A 15,572-nucleotide genomic window follows, 5' to 3' on the forward strand; every position below is an offset into this window, starting at 1 on the left:
ATGGGACGATATATGTTGTGATGATAGCTGATGACCTTTAGAACGGGTCGCCACTGATAATAGCAATCGTGGGGACTTCCTGAAGGGACGTGTTCTGTCCAAGTAGAATGCCAGCGCCCTTCTGACGTCTAACGTATGCAGGCGCGCTTCCTCAGGTGTAGCATTTGGTTTAGGGTAAAAGGTAGGAAAAACCATAGGCTCGTTGATGTGGAATGACAAATTAACTTTTGGCACGAAGGCGGGGTGACATCTCAGGGAGACACTGTGTTGAGTGAAGACTGTGTAGGGAGGATCGGCGGAGAGTGCCGCGAGCTCAGAAACTCGACGGGCCGAAGCGATCCCAAGAAGGAAGGCAACTTTGATAGTGAGAGTTTGCAAATCACAAGTTGCGAGAGGTTCAATGGTGGGCGAGTAAGAGTATCCAGTACAAAGGTAAGGTCCCAAGGTTCTGCGATAGGCCTGTGCGATGGGTAAAGATTAGAAATACCCTTAAAGAATCTCTTCGTGAGTGCGTGTGAGAAGACGGAAAAACCTTCTATTCGAGTGTGAAAGGCCGAAATCGCTGCCAGATGCACTCTTAAGGAAGCAACCACCAAGCCTTGCGACTGTAAGTGAAGCATATAGTCCAGGATGCATTGGATATGTGCCTTGGGAGGATCAATGGTCTGCAATTGGCACCAAGCATAGAAGCGACGCCACTTATAGAGGTAGGATTTCTGAGTGCTCTCGCATCTGCTTTGTACCAGTACATCTCTTACTGCTTGGGAGCAGGTCAGCTCTAGGCCTTGGAGCCAGTTAGGAGCCAAGCTGTCAGGTGCAAATGATCGATGTTTGGATGGAGGAGATTGCTGCGTTGCTGAGAGAGCAGATTGCTCAGCTGCGGGAGTCGTTGAGGTCGGGATATTGACATCTGCATGAGCTGCGTCAGCCAGGTTTGGCGAGGACAAAAGGGAGCCACCAGGATTACTGTCGCAGCGTCGGATAGTATTTTCCCTATCACCCGGGGTATAAGGGGAATTGGGGGAAAGGCGTATAGGGGTATGTCTACACTTCAGCACTAATTCGAATTAACTTAATTCGGATTAGTTCATTTGAACTAAGCTAATTCGAATTAGCGCATCCAGACTTAAAAACTAGTTCGAATTAGCGTTTTGCTAATTTGAACTAGCATGTCCACACTGAGTGGACTCTGAACTGAGGTTAAGGATGGCCGGAAGCAGTGCTGGCAGGGCATCAGATTAGGACTTAGAGCAAGAAGCTGCTATCTCCAGCTAGCCGAGGGCTGTGCTTAAAGGGACCCGACCCCTACCCCGGACAGACAGTTCTCAGGGGTTCCCCGCTTGCAAAGCAGTCCTGTCTTGGAGTGCTCTGAGTGCCCACATTCGGCACATCACAGCACTCGGCCATCAGCCCGGCTGCACTTGCCGCAGGCTGCCATCCAGGGGAGGGGCAATTGGGGGGCTGCAGGAGAGCTTCCACCCCGAGGAGCCCGCAGATCCACCCCAGTCCTCCCCATCGGGGGCTCGTACCCCATTCCTCCCTCACCTCCTTCCACTTACCTCTCCCTAGCCCCCCTTCCTGATGTACAAAATAAAGGACACGTGTGTTCAAAAATAGAAACTCTCTTTACGGAACAGAACTCAGAGAGAAAGGGAAAAGGAGGTGGGAGAGGGGAAGAGAGAGGGTGGGAGAGGGGAGGGCAACTAAAATGATGAGGGGTTTGGAACAGGTGCTATATGAAGAGAGGCTAAAGAGACTGGGACTTTTCAGCTTAGAAAAGAGGAGACTGAGGGAGGATATGATAGAGGTCTATAAAAGCATGAGTGGTGTGGTGAGGGTGCATACAGAAAAGTTCTTCATTAGTTCCCATAATAGAAGGACTAGAGGACACCAAATGAAATGAATGGGTAGCAGGCTTCAAACTAATAACAGAAAGTTCTTCTTCACAAAGCAACTAGTCAACCTGTGGAACTCCTTGCTGCAGAAGGCTGTGAAGGCTAGAACTAGAACAGAGTTTAAAGAGAAGTTAGATCAATTCATAGAGGTTGGGTCCATGGAGTGCTATTAGCTAGGGGGTAGAAATGGTGTCCCTGGCCTCTGTTTGTGGAAGGCTAAAGATGGATGGCATGAGACAAATGGCTTGGTCATTGTCTTTGGTCCATCCCCTCCAGGGTACCTAGTGTTGGCCGCTATCGGCAGACAGGCTACTGGGCTAGATGGACCTTTGGTCTGACCCAGTACGGCCATTCTAAACTTAGGGCTCAGGGTCGGGAGTCTCACTGGACCACCCTGATTTTCATGCAAACCTGCTCCTGGGTGGCCAGGCTGGCAGCTAGCCTGCCCTAGACAGCCACTTTCCTGTGCCTAGTGCGGAGGTCGTGGATGAGGTCCACGATGTCTGCACTGGACCAGGCGGGTGCCCGCCTCTTGCGGTCCTGGGCAGGCTCCTGGGAGCCGCCAGCCTGGTCCCGGGAATAGGCGGAGGGCTGGTGGGCATCGGGTGGCTGGCTCGAGCCGTGCCAGGTGCAGGGTCTGCTGGCAGGGTGCTGGGAGGCTTGCACCTGGCACGGGCACCGTAGCCAGCCCGTGCCCCTTTAAGGGGTCCGGGGCCGGGAGGGGGGCAATAGAGTTTCCCTGGTGTTGGCCAGAGTGGCCACCAGGGCAAGCTGGGGAGGGCTAGCCTCCCACTAGTTCGAATTAAGGGGCTACACACCCCTTAATTCGAACTAGTAAGTTTGAACTAGGCTTAGTCCTCGTGCAATGAGGTTTACCTAGTTCGAACTAAGCGCTCCGCTAGTTCGAATTAAGTTTGAACTAGCGGAGCGCTAGTGTAGTGCCTATCAAAGTTAATTCGAACTAACGTCCGTTAGTTCCAATTAACTCTGTAGTGTAGACATACCCTAGGAGATGATATGTCCCCCAATTGAGCAGGAAGGCATCTCCCTTCGATTGCTTGCCTATGCCCGCTCTTGAGCAGTAATAGCGACACTTCTTGTTGTCGCGAGTGGCAAAGAGGTCGATTTTTGGATAGCCCCACCGTTGAAAAAGGTCGCGGGCTACGTAATCGAGGAGTTCCCATTTGTGTTGGGATTGGAAGTATCTGCTGAGTGCATCCGCAATAGTATTGATCCTGCCGGGGAGGAAGGAGGCTGTGAGCGTGACGTTGTGGCGAATCACCCAATTCCAAAGGCGTACTGATTCCGCACACAAAGTTCTGGATCTGGCTCCACCTTGTCGATTTATATAGTATACGGTGCATATGTTGTCCGTGAGACCCTGTAGTGTGGTTCCCTGGATCTGGTGGACAAAGTGGCGGCAAGCATTGAAAACCGCTCTGAGCTCCAGGAAATTTATATGGATTAGGGATTCCTGGTGGGACCATAAGCCTTGAACCCAAAGTTGCAGTATATGTGCTCCCCAGCCTACATGGGACGCGTCCGTGGTAAGCTGGATTGACGGGGGTTGAGCACGAAAGGGGACACCGGCAAGAGTATTGGCAGGATGGAGCCACCACGCAAGTGAGTTCTTGACATGGGTTGGAACCGGCGTGAGTGTGTGGATATTGGTAATACCGGGTTTGTATGTTGCGAGAAGCCAATGTTGCAGGCACCACATACGAAGGCGAGCGTGCGCTATGACGTACGTAGTAGAAGCCATGTGGCCTAACAGCTTCAGGCAGGTAAGGCATGAGACTGCCGGAGCAGTAAGTAAGACGTTCGCTAGATCTCGGATGGCGTCGGCTCTGTCCATGGGCAGGTACGCCATAGCGGTTATAGAGTTCAGTCTGGCTCCGATGAATTCGATGGTTTGGGTGGGAACCAGAGAGGATTTTGGGAGATTGATGATTAGTCCAAGAGTCTCGAAAATACCTCTTGTAACTGTAACTGCAGTCTCGGTCTCTTGTATGGAAGGGCCCGTGAGGAGGCAGTCATCGAGATAGGGAAAGATGGTAATGCCGGCCCGACGAAGGTACGCAGCTACGACTGCCAGGGTCTTTGAGAACACTCTTGGGGCTGCGGAGAGGCTGAAGGTGAGCACCGCACATTGGTAATGATTGCTGCCTACAGTAGAGCGTAGAAATCTCCTGTAAGCTGGATGGACTGCAATATGGAAATATGCATCCTGGAGATCGAGGGACGCAAACCAATCCCCTTTGTGTAGCGCTGGGATGATGGAGCCCAAAGTAACCATTTTGAATTTTTGTTTTCACAGGTGGCAGTTGAGGCCGCGAAGATCCAGGATCGGTCTCCATCCGCCGGACTTCTTCTCGGTGAGGAAGTACCGGGAATAGAAGCCTCTGTCTCGGAACTGGGAGGGAACTTCTTCTACCGCTCCAATGGTAAGTAGGTGCATGACCTCCTGACGCAACAGAAGATCGTGAGAGGGGTCCCTGAAAAGGGATGGGCATAGGGGGTTGGAGGGAGGTAGAGTGGAGAAGGGAATGGCGAGTCCAGAGGTTACGATCTCCCTGACCCAACGGTCCGTGGTGATGGCGAACCAGCGATGGCAATAAGGGTTTAGGCAGTGGTGGAAAAGCTTGGTTACTCGCGACGAAGCCTCCAATAGGGGGATGGTGCGCAGACCCTCGACAAGGGCGTCAAACCTACTGCCGAGGTTGTTGGTGACTCTGCTGTTTATTAGGTTGCTGGCAGCAACATTGGGGGCGCTGCCTTTGTTTCTGTTGGTTGTAGGGTCTGAAGCGTTGGGTGGAATAAGAGGAAGAAGGCCTTTGTTTGTTATATGGCCATGCCCTCCTGCGCCTGAAAGGAAGAGTATACATCTCGAGGGTTCTTAGAGTAGTTCGGGAGACTTTTCCAGAATGGAACACCTGGTCAGTGTTCTGGGCAAACAAGGAAGCCCGATCAAATGGAAGGTCCTCCACCTTGGGTTGTAGATCTTTTGGTACCGAAGCAAGGTGGAGCCAAGAGGCATGTCGCATGACGACCGACGTCGCCGTAGTGCGGGAGGCCAAGTCGGCAATATCCAGCGATATCTGGAGTGCATTACAGGCTGTTGTATAACCCCCCTTCAGTGTGTCCCGCTTGGAATCTGGTAGGTGTTGAATTAGAGGCACCAACTTCGAGTAATTATCGAAGTCGTGATTGGCGAGTTGGGCGGAATAATTGGCCATCCTCAATGTGGCTGTGGCCGAGGAGTATACCTTCCTCCCAAGCAAATCCAGGCGCTTGGATTCCTTGTCCGCGGCAGAGTTCCTTGATTGTGCGGACTTCACCCTTTGCTGAGCTGCGTCGACGACGATGGAATTTGGAGTGGGGTGTGTAAAAAGAAATTCCACATCTTTGGATTCAATAAAGTACTTCCTGTCCGTGCGTTTGTTGGTAAGAGGCACAGATGCTGGGGTCTGCCAGATGTCGTTAGCTTTCTCAAGGATCGCGGCATCAAAGGGGAGAGCGAGTTTCGGCTTATTAGAGTGTTGTAGATTTCTGAGAAGGGCATGTTGCTTCTGAGGTGCCTCGGAGGTACGCAGATTTTGCGAATATGCTACACGCTTAAAAAGTTCGTGGAATTGCTTATAATCATCCACGAGCACGGGTTCATCATTAAAAAGCACATCATCTGGGGAAGAGGAAGAAACATCTGTTGGGGAAGCTGCGGGTTGTTGCTCTGCGATGGGTGACTTATTGATGTCGCCATGCGGGACCAAAGCTGTTAACTCATCCCCAGTAGGTGTTGGAGGACGTTGAGCCAGCGGGATAGAGTCTTGGATCGTTAGCTGTGGCGAGTATAATTGACGGCGCTCTGGAGATAAGGTTGGTGAGTGCCTCGTGAAGGAGTATGAACGATCACGATGGGGCGAGGTGTACCCACGGTAACAGGAGTCGCGGTGTGAATATTGCGGAGAGTAAGAAGCGGCGCTCCTCTGACGATAGTAACGGGAGCGAGGAGGAGATCCCGGGGATCGTGAGCGATGCGAATGTTGACATGGGGATCTTGAGTAGTATGCGCGGTGGTAACGTGGCGGTGTAATAGAGCACCTCGGGATCTGTAATAACGGAGAGTGGAAGAATAGCTGTAGTGGTGGTCTCGTCGTCTTTGGCGAGGTGAGAGCAATGGCTCAGGGGAAAAAGCCGCCCTGTCGGGACTGGGGGAAGGCATATGGGGATGGTGTGTCTTCCTTTGCGCCTTAGTGGATACCCCCGTGGATGGGGGAGCCACGGGAATCGAAACGACTGAGGCAGAGTCAGAAGCCTCCTTCAGGTGGTGTGGAGATGGTGGTGCTGTTTCGTCCCCTGAGCTTTGGTGTCTCGGTGCCACAGGAGTCGGCGCCGAGATAACTGAGTGTACAGGAAGGGCATGTGGGGAAAATCCAATAACTCCAATTGTGTCTAAAGGGGGGACTGTGCAGAAATCAAAACTCTCTAAAGAAAACTGCTGTAAGGGTTTAAAAGTTTTCCAGGCCTCTCTCCCTGTAACAGAGAGAATCAAATTAACTCTAATCAAAGACCCTTACAATGCCTATCTCAAATTCATGGATACTCCTAGTCTGTCACAATTTGTCATGTAAACCCTTATCTTTGTCACAGTTTGCCTTGTAGACTCCTCCACTCAAGTTCTCATGTGGCTTTGTGTACTGTAAAAACTTACTTCTAGCACTCCTGGGGTGAACAGAAGTCTCAGAGTACTTCTGCTGAGACTTTGATATGTTAAAGAAGAACAATCCACAACTGAACTGTCTAAGCATTCTGTATAAAGGATACCTGAATCTGTCTGTCAGGGCTGCTGCTTCACTCTTGGAAGTGACAGCCTGCATGCATGCATCATAAAGTTTTCTCTTTTAGGTTTCTTTCCTGCCTCACTGATTTGACCTCCGGCCTCGAACCCTTCTGGGGGCTCTGTACCCCAGGGGAGCGAGATTTCCCCCTCAATTTGGTGTCAGAAGTGGGATGGCTTGGAACTCCAGTTGGAAAGGCTGATGACGGGGAATGGGAACGGACTACAGCGCGCATCTGGAGGGTAAGGGATCCATTTAAAATCCCCCGGTCCGCCTCCCTGTTCTCGTCACCAGCTGGACTGGCTGGCGGTAAGAGTCATCTTTTACTTAAAATTTTTGTTAAGAGGCTTGAGGGAAACTTAAAATGAAAACACTGGGTATAGCCAAATAGGGGTTGGATTTTGTTGTTGTTGTTGTTTCTGACTGATTGGTGGCGAGTCCAAGCGCATGGTTTTGAGTGAGTGAAGTCCGGAGGGGAACTGCAGCCGCACCAGTGCTGTCAGTGTCACTGCACAGCTGCTGAAAGCAAGGGCAGTTTCCCCCGGCACATAAGGAGTGTGAGTGAAGCTGACAGTTTGTGTGGACTCCCACACTATCCTTGGAGAGGGTAGTGTTGCTGGACGCCTGTACTATCCTTGGAGAGGGTAGTACTGTTGGGCTCCTGCGCTGTCCTTGGACAAGACAGTGCTAACATGGATAAGATTGCTCCTTCAAGTCTGTCTCCTACTGAGGGAAAGGTTTCTCGCAGCCTGGGACTCCCTTGTCTCAGATGATCAGTCAGCTAGGAATTGCCTGCAGGTTTGAAACTAAGGAGACTTAAGGAATTATTGAGCATTTGGAATGGCTATACTCAGGGGAATTCCCAGAATACATGACAATTAGAACTTTGACTTACAAAAGCTTGCTTATCTTAGAGTTTTCCTCGAGGAAAAACATCCTAACCAGATGGAATATTGGTGCCTCTGGGAGGATGTGGCAGTAAAAAAAAATATAATCAGAGCATTATGGCTAGCAAAAAAGATTCTATTGAAAAGCTGCAGCAAGAATTGGCTACTCTAAAGAAACAGCTTGATTCCCCAGATGTGCCATCTGCACCCCCACCCTGCTTTGGACCCTTGTCAGCTGAACATTGTTTCCTGTTATCTCCCTGTTCTCCTGTAAACCTTATGGGACGTGACTTGTTGTGTAAATTGGGTGCAAACCTTCTCTGTAGTGAGGAAGGGATATTTGTTGACCTTTCCCCCTATCAGACTCCAAATTTGATGGCATTACTACTCTCAGAGGAATCTGATGAGACCTCAGGACATACACCCCTCCTGGACCTCTCAGATGTCCCAGAGACATTGTGGGCAGCCCATTGTGAATGAAGTGGGGTTGCTAGCCTCTGCAACACCAGTGCAAATAACATACAGACACAACAAGCCTTTTCCAAAGGTACCCATGTATCTATTGGCTAGGGAGGCACAAGAGGGCATTAAGCCTGTAATCTCTCCCTCCTTAAACAAGGGATACTTGTTTATACAACTTCACCATGTAATACACCTATACTACCTGTGAAAAAGCAAATCTATAGATTTGTAGAAAACCTAAGAGCCATTAATAAGTTTGTAATCCCTAGATTTCCAGTAGTACCTAACCTGGTTTTCTGTAATAGATTTATGTTCTGCCTTCTTTTCTATTCCAGTGCATAAGAATTCCCAATTTCTCTTTGCCTTTTCCTTTCAGGATAATCAATTAACCTGGACATGTTTTTGTAAAGTTATTGTAAAAGCCCTACTTTGTTTTCTCTGTTTTTAAAAAGCTGACCTTAATTCTCTCTCTCTTCCCTGCAGTTCTGTGTTAGTTCAGTATGTTAATGATGTGTTAATTGCTAGTAAAACTGAGGAAAGATGTAAAACTGATACCTCATATGTGTTAAAGTGTCTTGCTAAAAAGAGTCACAAGGCTTCCAAAGCCAAATTGCAGTTTGTAAAACAAAGAGTTCAGTACTTAAGGACATTTACTTTCAGGAGATGGCCGCCAGTTAACACCTGAGGGAATCTCAAGTTTTTTTCATTCCTCACCCTTTCACCAAAGTCAGGTACACAAATTTCTGGGTACTGCAAGATATTGCAGACAATGGATTCCTAACTTTTCTGGACTCACCAGGCCCCTTACTATTCTACTCTTAATCTTAGCTCCTGACCCAGTGACCTGGTCCCCAGAATGTGAATCTGCTTTCCTTTCCCTTAAAACTCTTCTCTCACAGCCACCTGTTCTAGGCTTACCTAAATATAGCAAGCCTTTTACTCTGTTTTGTCATGAACAGGATGGCATTGCAGCTGGAGCTCTCTGTCAACCCCTTGGACCCACACCTCGTCCAGTAGCTTATTTTTCTGCAACACTGGACTCAGTAGCCCGTGGGTTCCCACTTTGTCTGAGGGCAGTTGCAGCTGCTGCTGAATTACTTAAAAAGGCCCAACCTGTCACATTAGGCCACAGCATTATCTTACAGGTCCCTAATGCTGTCTCTGCTCTCTTACAGAGACACCGCACCCAGCACCTATCTGTTCAGAGACAAACCCAGTATGAAAATGCTATCCTCTCTTCCCCAAATGTGGTAATTCAAAGATGTAATGTACTTAACCCAGCTACTTTTTCTCCTTTACCCTCTACTGGTAAAGCACATACCCATAACTGTGAAGAATTGCTTAAGCACTGTGTAAAGCCTCCCCAAGATTTGTCTGCTCAACTGCTGGAAAATGCAGATCTTGTATTGTATACTGATAGCTCATGTAAAAGAAAGTTGGTAAAGTAGAGGCTGGATATGCAGTGGTCTCAGATAATGATGTTTTAAAGGCCTTTTCTCTTCCAGGAACCAAAATCGGCTCAGTCTGCTGAGCTCATCGCTTTAATTCGTGCTTGCCTTTTAGCGTCCGGACAGTCTGCTGCCATTTATACTGATTCAAAGTATGCTTTCTCTGTCTGTCATGCCACAGGAAAAATTTGGAAACAACGAGGTTTCCTTACCTCTTCTGGCTCTGCTATCTCTCATGGTCCCCTTATCTCTCAACTCCTTGATGCTATTCAGCTACCCACATCCCTTTCTATTACCCATTGCCCGGCCCACACAGGTGCCACTGATCCTGTTTCTCTGGGTAATGGAATGCTGATGCAGCAGCCAGACATGCAGCAGAACATGGACCTCTGGCTCCCTTTCAGATTCTGGTCTCTCTTTCCCTCCCTGTTTCTTTGCAGGACCTGATAGAACTACAGCAAGCTGCTCAACCTGCAGAGAGAAACCTTTGGGAGAAAGCAGGCTGCTCCTTATCCCCAGCTGGGATAATGGGTGCACCTGATAGCTGGAGCCCAGTCGCCCCAAAAATCTCTCACACGGCAGCTTGCTCAGGTGTCTCATCAAATGACACACATGAGCAAAAGGGGGGTGGCCTCACAAATCCCAAAACAATGGTACGCCCCAGGCATGCACCTAGAAGCTGTCTCAAGAATATCTAATTCATGTGTGATTTGTAAGCAGTTTAATGTTGCAGGAGGCCCACAGGCTAGCAGCCACACAGAAAGAAGAAACCTAGACATAAAATGACGGTTAGGAGAGCTTGCACCTGCAGGTAAAGGAAGCCCTCCCAGTATCTACTGATGTGCCGTGCCACAACATCCAACCAGGCGACTACGTGTTCGTGAAGGAACATCGCAAAAAGAATTCCCTGACAGCCCGGTGGGAAGGACCGTTCCAATTGCTGCTCATCACCCACACAGCAGTAAAGGTGAAGGAGCGCCGCTCGTGGATCCACGCAAGTCATGTACGCCGAACTGCAGATCCAACAGAGCTGATTGACCCCGTCACCCAGGACCCCTCCCTGGAGGAATCACCTGAGGACGAGGTTCAGCGGACCGAGGCGGCAGACTCTCAAACCAGACTGTTACCAAACCGGCCTCCACCAGGAGCTTCGAGGTACAACCTGAGAGGTAGGACTGTACCAGCAAAGACCTACAGGTGAGCCTGGCGCCCCATAGCAAGGGGAATCCATTCCAGTACTGAGTGAACTAAGAGACTACGAAATCTCGAAGAGTGCCTGCAGAGGCAAGCCAAACAATACTAACTGATTAAGTTTAGTTAAAAGACTGCTTTGCTAGTTGCTAGATAATTACTATATTATTATTATTATTATTATCCTTTCTACTTTAGAAATTTAAGATACTATACTAGGATGAGGATTGTTTTCCTTCTTTTAGTAGTCAGAATAGCCTTAGTATATAACTTTCCCCACCCTTATTGGGAAGCCCAGCAAAAGGTTGTGTCCCTCACCAATACAAGTGACTGTTGGATATGTGAACAGCTTATAAAAGGCTCTGAAGGCCTTTTACCATTACAGTTTATCCCAACTCCTGCCTCCCTGTGGACCAGACCCCTAAAATTCAGATCTACTGGTAGTCAGTACTCTACAGGAGAGCGGGAGTGGGTAGATGCCCAGAATGATAACACTGTGCCAGAAGTACATAGTCATGGGGGGGGAACAGGCAGATTTGGCATAAAAATCTGATTGCCTCAGAGATTCCCCTTACTCAAGCATTACATCCATCAGGGAATGCTTCCCTTATGTTTCCCTTATGTTTTAAAAGCAATATTGGCACTGGTAAAGATCTGGGGGTGAATGGGCAGTGGATCATTTACCCAACTGATAAAGAAAACCTCCCTCTAAGATAAGAATTCATCCTAGCAAAAGAAAAATACCTAAGAATGTCTAGAATAACTTTGAGTAATACTCCAATAGGAGTATTAAAGGGGGGAATTGTGGGGAAAATCCAATAACTCCAATTGTGTCTAAAGGGGGGACTGTGCAGAAATCAAAACTCTCTAAAGAAAACTGCTGTAAGGGTTTAAAAGTTTTCCAGGCCTCTCTCCCTGTAACAGAGAGAATCAAATTAACTCTAATCAAAGACCCTTACAATGCCTATCTCAAATTCATGGATACTCCTAGTCTGTCACAATTTGTCATGTAAACCCTTATCTTTGTCACAGTTTGCCTTGTAGACTCCTCCACTCAAGTTCTCATGTGGCTTTGTGTACTGTAAAAACTTACTTCTAGCACTCCTGGGGTGAACAGAAGTCTCAGAGTACTTCTGCTGAGACTTTGATATGTTAAAGAAGAACAATCCACAACTGAACTGTCTAAGCATTCTGTATAAAGGATACCTGAATCTGTCTGTCAGGGCTGCTGCTTCACTCTTGGAAGTGACAGCCTGCATGCATGCATCATAAAGTTTTCTCTTTTAGGTTTCTTTCCTGCCTCACTGATTTGACCTCCGGCCTCGAACCCTTCTGGGGGCTCTGTACCCCAGGGGAGCGAGATTTCCCCCTCAGGCAGCACAGAGTGTGTGTTCCGTGCGGGCCGTTGCGGACGTGCTCTGTATGTGGGGCGAAGCTGCGTCCCCAGATCTCGAAGGAGGTTGGGCTGCCGTCGAGTCCTTTCTCGGTGCCGGCTTCTTAGACTTTGGTGCCGGCCTGGACTTCGGTGCCAGGTCAGCTCTCGGTGCCGGGTCGGCTCTCGGTGCCGGGTCCGCCCTGGAAGTGTGCTGCGGTGCCGCATGGGACAACGGTGATGGGTGCCTCGGTGCCGAAGACCGCACCGTATCTGGTTGCGGTGCCGCGCGGAGACTCGGCGTCACAGATGACGGTGCCGACTCCGGACGGCCTGACATGGCCGAGCGCACCAAAAGCACGGGACTGGGTGCCGAGGTACTACGGGCTTTGGCTGGCTTGTTGCTACCTGTTTGGGAGGAAAGCCCAATGAGTCCCGTACCTCTCCTTCAGCCCGTTCTCCTGATGACTGGGGCTGAAGCGCCTTATTGAAGAGTAACATCTTCAGGCGCATTTCTCTGTCCCATCTCGCCCGGGCGGTCAACTTCGAGCAGTGACCGCATTTCTGGGGAATGAGGCCCTCTCCCAGGCAGTGGATACAGTGGGAGTGGCCGTCTGAGGCTGGCATGGCGTCGGCGCAGGAAGCGCATTTCTTAAAGCTGGAGGAACCGGGCATGTTTAGCGCGGCGGTCCCCGAGAGAAAAGAAGAACTTGAGGGGCAGGTGGAAACAGCCCTCAGAGGTCGTAATGGCAAGAGAACAATAAAAGTTGGGTTTTTTTTGTTTTTTTTTAACTACGAACTAATTAACTAATATAACAATTAACTAACTATGAGGGAAGGGGCTAACTGGGAAGGAACGAATGAATTAACAATACAATTTCTCCTCAGAGGGGAGCGTGTTCCAAGTCCGTCTGCAGCCGTGGACGGTTAGGAGGAACTGGCGCGTCGGACCGCACGACGCAGAAAAGGCGCAAACGCCGCTGGGCACTCTGCGCATGCGCGGTCCTCCGGAGCGGGCTACTGCTGGTGAAAACTTTCCGGATTGCGGCGCTGGGACGAGCCCGTCACCTGTAGTGGAGCACCCACGGGGACATTACTCGAAGAAGAAGTTATAGAACTCTCATGAAGTGCCTTCTCCATCCTTATCTGAAGCCTGGGAGAAGAGGGGAATAGCTCCAGGATGAGGATGAGCACCTGGCTGGCAGACATAGTGTCAGTGCTGGCCTCCTCTTCCTACTCGTCCTCCCCAATCCCACCTTTGTGGAAGCTGAGGTCGGGCATAGCCAGGCTGGAGTCCACAAAGAGGGGGGAAGGCAACCTGCCCCCTCCCAGGATGGCACCTAGCTGCTCCAAGTAGTGGCATGTGTGAGGTGCCCCCTCAGAAAGAGAACTTTGTTCATGGCCTTCGTGTAGGCTTCCCAGAGTTCTTTGAACTTCATCTGGTCCTGGTCTTGGGTCCAGTGGTGCCCATCTGGACCAGCCTGTTGACCATCCAGCTGTAGACTCTGGCGTTGAGCCTCTTGGTGCGGAGATCCTGGATGTTGGTCTCCTCCCAGCAGACCTCAATGAGATCCAAGATCTCCACACCAGTCCAGGAGGTTCCCTCCTCTTTTGCCCCTGACCAGGGGCTTCAGAGGTGGCGGTTGGTGTGCTTGCAGCCATGAAGAGCAAGGTGGAAGCACTGGGGTCTGCCATGGCAGCAGGGAAGGTAGTGCAGGGTTCTGCAGTATGGCACAGGGCCAGTGTGGTGTCACAAGCCTTCTCCCTTCTGCCTGCATCTTTAAAGGCTGCAGGAGAAGGGAAGCTATAGATTTGGAGGGTTGTGGACAGAGCCGCCACTAGGGCAGCTGTGAGAAGTCCTGGAGGCCAATTATTTTGAAATAAGCATAGTTGAGCATCTACACTCAGCCTATTTTGAAATAGCTATTTCAAAATTGGTGTTATTCCTCATGAAATGAGGGCTTATTATTTCAAAATAGTTTGGAAAGAAAGAGCTTGCTGTGTGGTTGTTCACCTTGTTATTTTGAAATAACATCAGTTATTTTAAAATAACGCTTTAGTGTAGACATGCCCTAAATGAATCTAAAAACCAAATCTTCTTAAACTGGAACAAAGTCCTAAAGTAGACATACTTAACCCTGGTTAACGTTTGTTGAATTCATTTACCTTAAGTTGATTTCTTACTGATATCAGTAGCAATCGTGTAGCCTCATTAACAGCTCATTCTGGTTTAAGAAGATTGATTTTTAGGTCATTTAGGTGCAAGTACAGAAAAGGGATTAAAGAGAGAGCATGTTACTCTGTAGTTAGCTAAAGGGACCAGCTCTATCAGCATCTGATTATATGAACTTAGTCAAATCAGTTAACTTATCTGTTCTTTGTTATATGAGGATAATAAATTATCCACCATAAATGTCAGATAGTAGTTTCCATGTAACTTTTTTCTTTCTATGCCAAAGTGGATCCTTCAGCTGCTGGCAACTAGCTGGGCTGGAGTATGCAATGTGCTACAACTCTTTTTTCGCTCAAATCTATGGAAATGAATATACAGGCAGACCCCGGGTTACATGGATCTGACTTACATCGGATCCCTACTTACAAACGGGGTGAGGCAACCCCGCACTAGCTGCTTCCCCCCAGCAGACCAGGGAGACGCGAAGCTAGCGCCCCCCCCCCCCAGCAGACCAGGGAGACGCGGAGCGGCTTTTCTCAGCAGACACCTCAGCTTGAGAATAAAGGACTGAGGGAAGTGAGGTGTGGGAGAATAAAACTGAGCTCTGGAGAAATGTTTGGCTAGAGTTTCCCCTACAATATGTACCAGTTCCGACTTACATACAAATTCAACTTAAGAACAAATCTACAGTCTTGTACATAACCCGGGGACTGCGTGTACCTACCAAATGAAAAATAATAGGTGGTGTAATTGTACCTGAGGAATATATTTGTAGGCCGCTTCCAACAGGTACTGTTGCAAGCCTTTATCTTGTTTCTTTAATGTCACAGCTGCTTTTGATGGTCCAGAGAGTAGGAAAGGCAAATTACTGGTTTTACAAGGATAAGACATTTCAGAACACAACTGCCAGCCAAAAATCTTGGACACTGGTGAAACACAAGATCATTGGGTTCAGTTAGAACAGCATTATGATTAAGTCAAAAGAAACCTCAGACCACCAGAGGAGAATTAACATGTAGATTGTTCTGGAGTAAAGGAATGAGAAGAAATTCACAATTGTGTCAAATGTGCCATTTGTTATGATTCAGAACACTACACATATCTGAGAGGGATTGAATTCTGTAGGATAGCTATAATATCCACAAACTTACCTTCCTCACTAGTGCAGGATTTGCTTTCTATATGGTCTTGGAAGCCTTCAATATTTTCCATCTCATCCATTGTTCTGAGGTAAAATTTGGAGCTATAACAAAGAAATGCAAACAGCCATATTAAATTATGTATTTGATCACTGCTAAAAGTTTGT

General features: G+C 48.8%; 1 protein-coding gene across 6 annotated transcripts in view; it reads right to left on the reverse strand.

The window, feature by feature from the left end:
* Positions 1 to 15,572, reverse strand: part of LOC102446612 (uncharacterized) — a 234,792-nt gene that overhangs the window by 131,325 nt on the left and 87,895 nt on the right. For all 6 annotated transcript variants that reach the window (XM_075899317.1, XM_075899316.1, XM_075899315.1 and 3 more), the window contains exons 20-21: positions 15,418 to 15,509; positions 15,023 to 15,192 (exon numbers count right to left, since the gene is read on the reverse strand). In XM_075899317.1, coding sequence (XP_075755432.1) covers positions 15,023 to 15,192; positions 15,418 to 15,509 — 262 coding nt within the window. The remainder of the gene's footprint in view (positions 1 to 15,022; positions 15,193 to 15,417; positions 15,510 to 15,572) is intronic.

This window comes from Pelodiscus sinensis, chromosome 16 (genome assembly GCF_049634645.1).
Source record: "Pelodiscus sinensis isolate JC-2024 chromosome 16, ASM4963464v1, whole genome shotgun sequence".
NCBI lineage: Eukaryota > Metazoa > Chordata > Testudines > Trionychidae > Pelodiscus > Pelodiscus sinensis.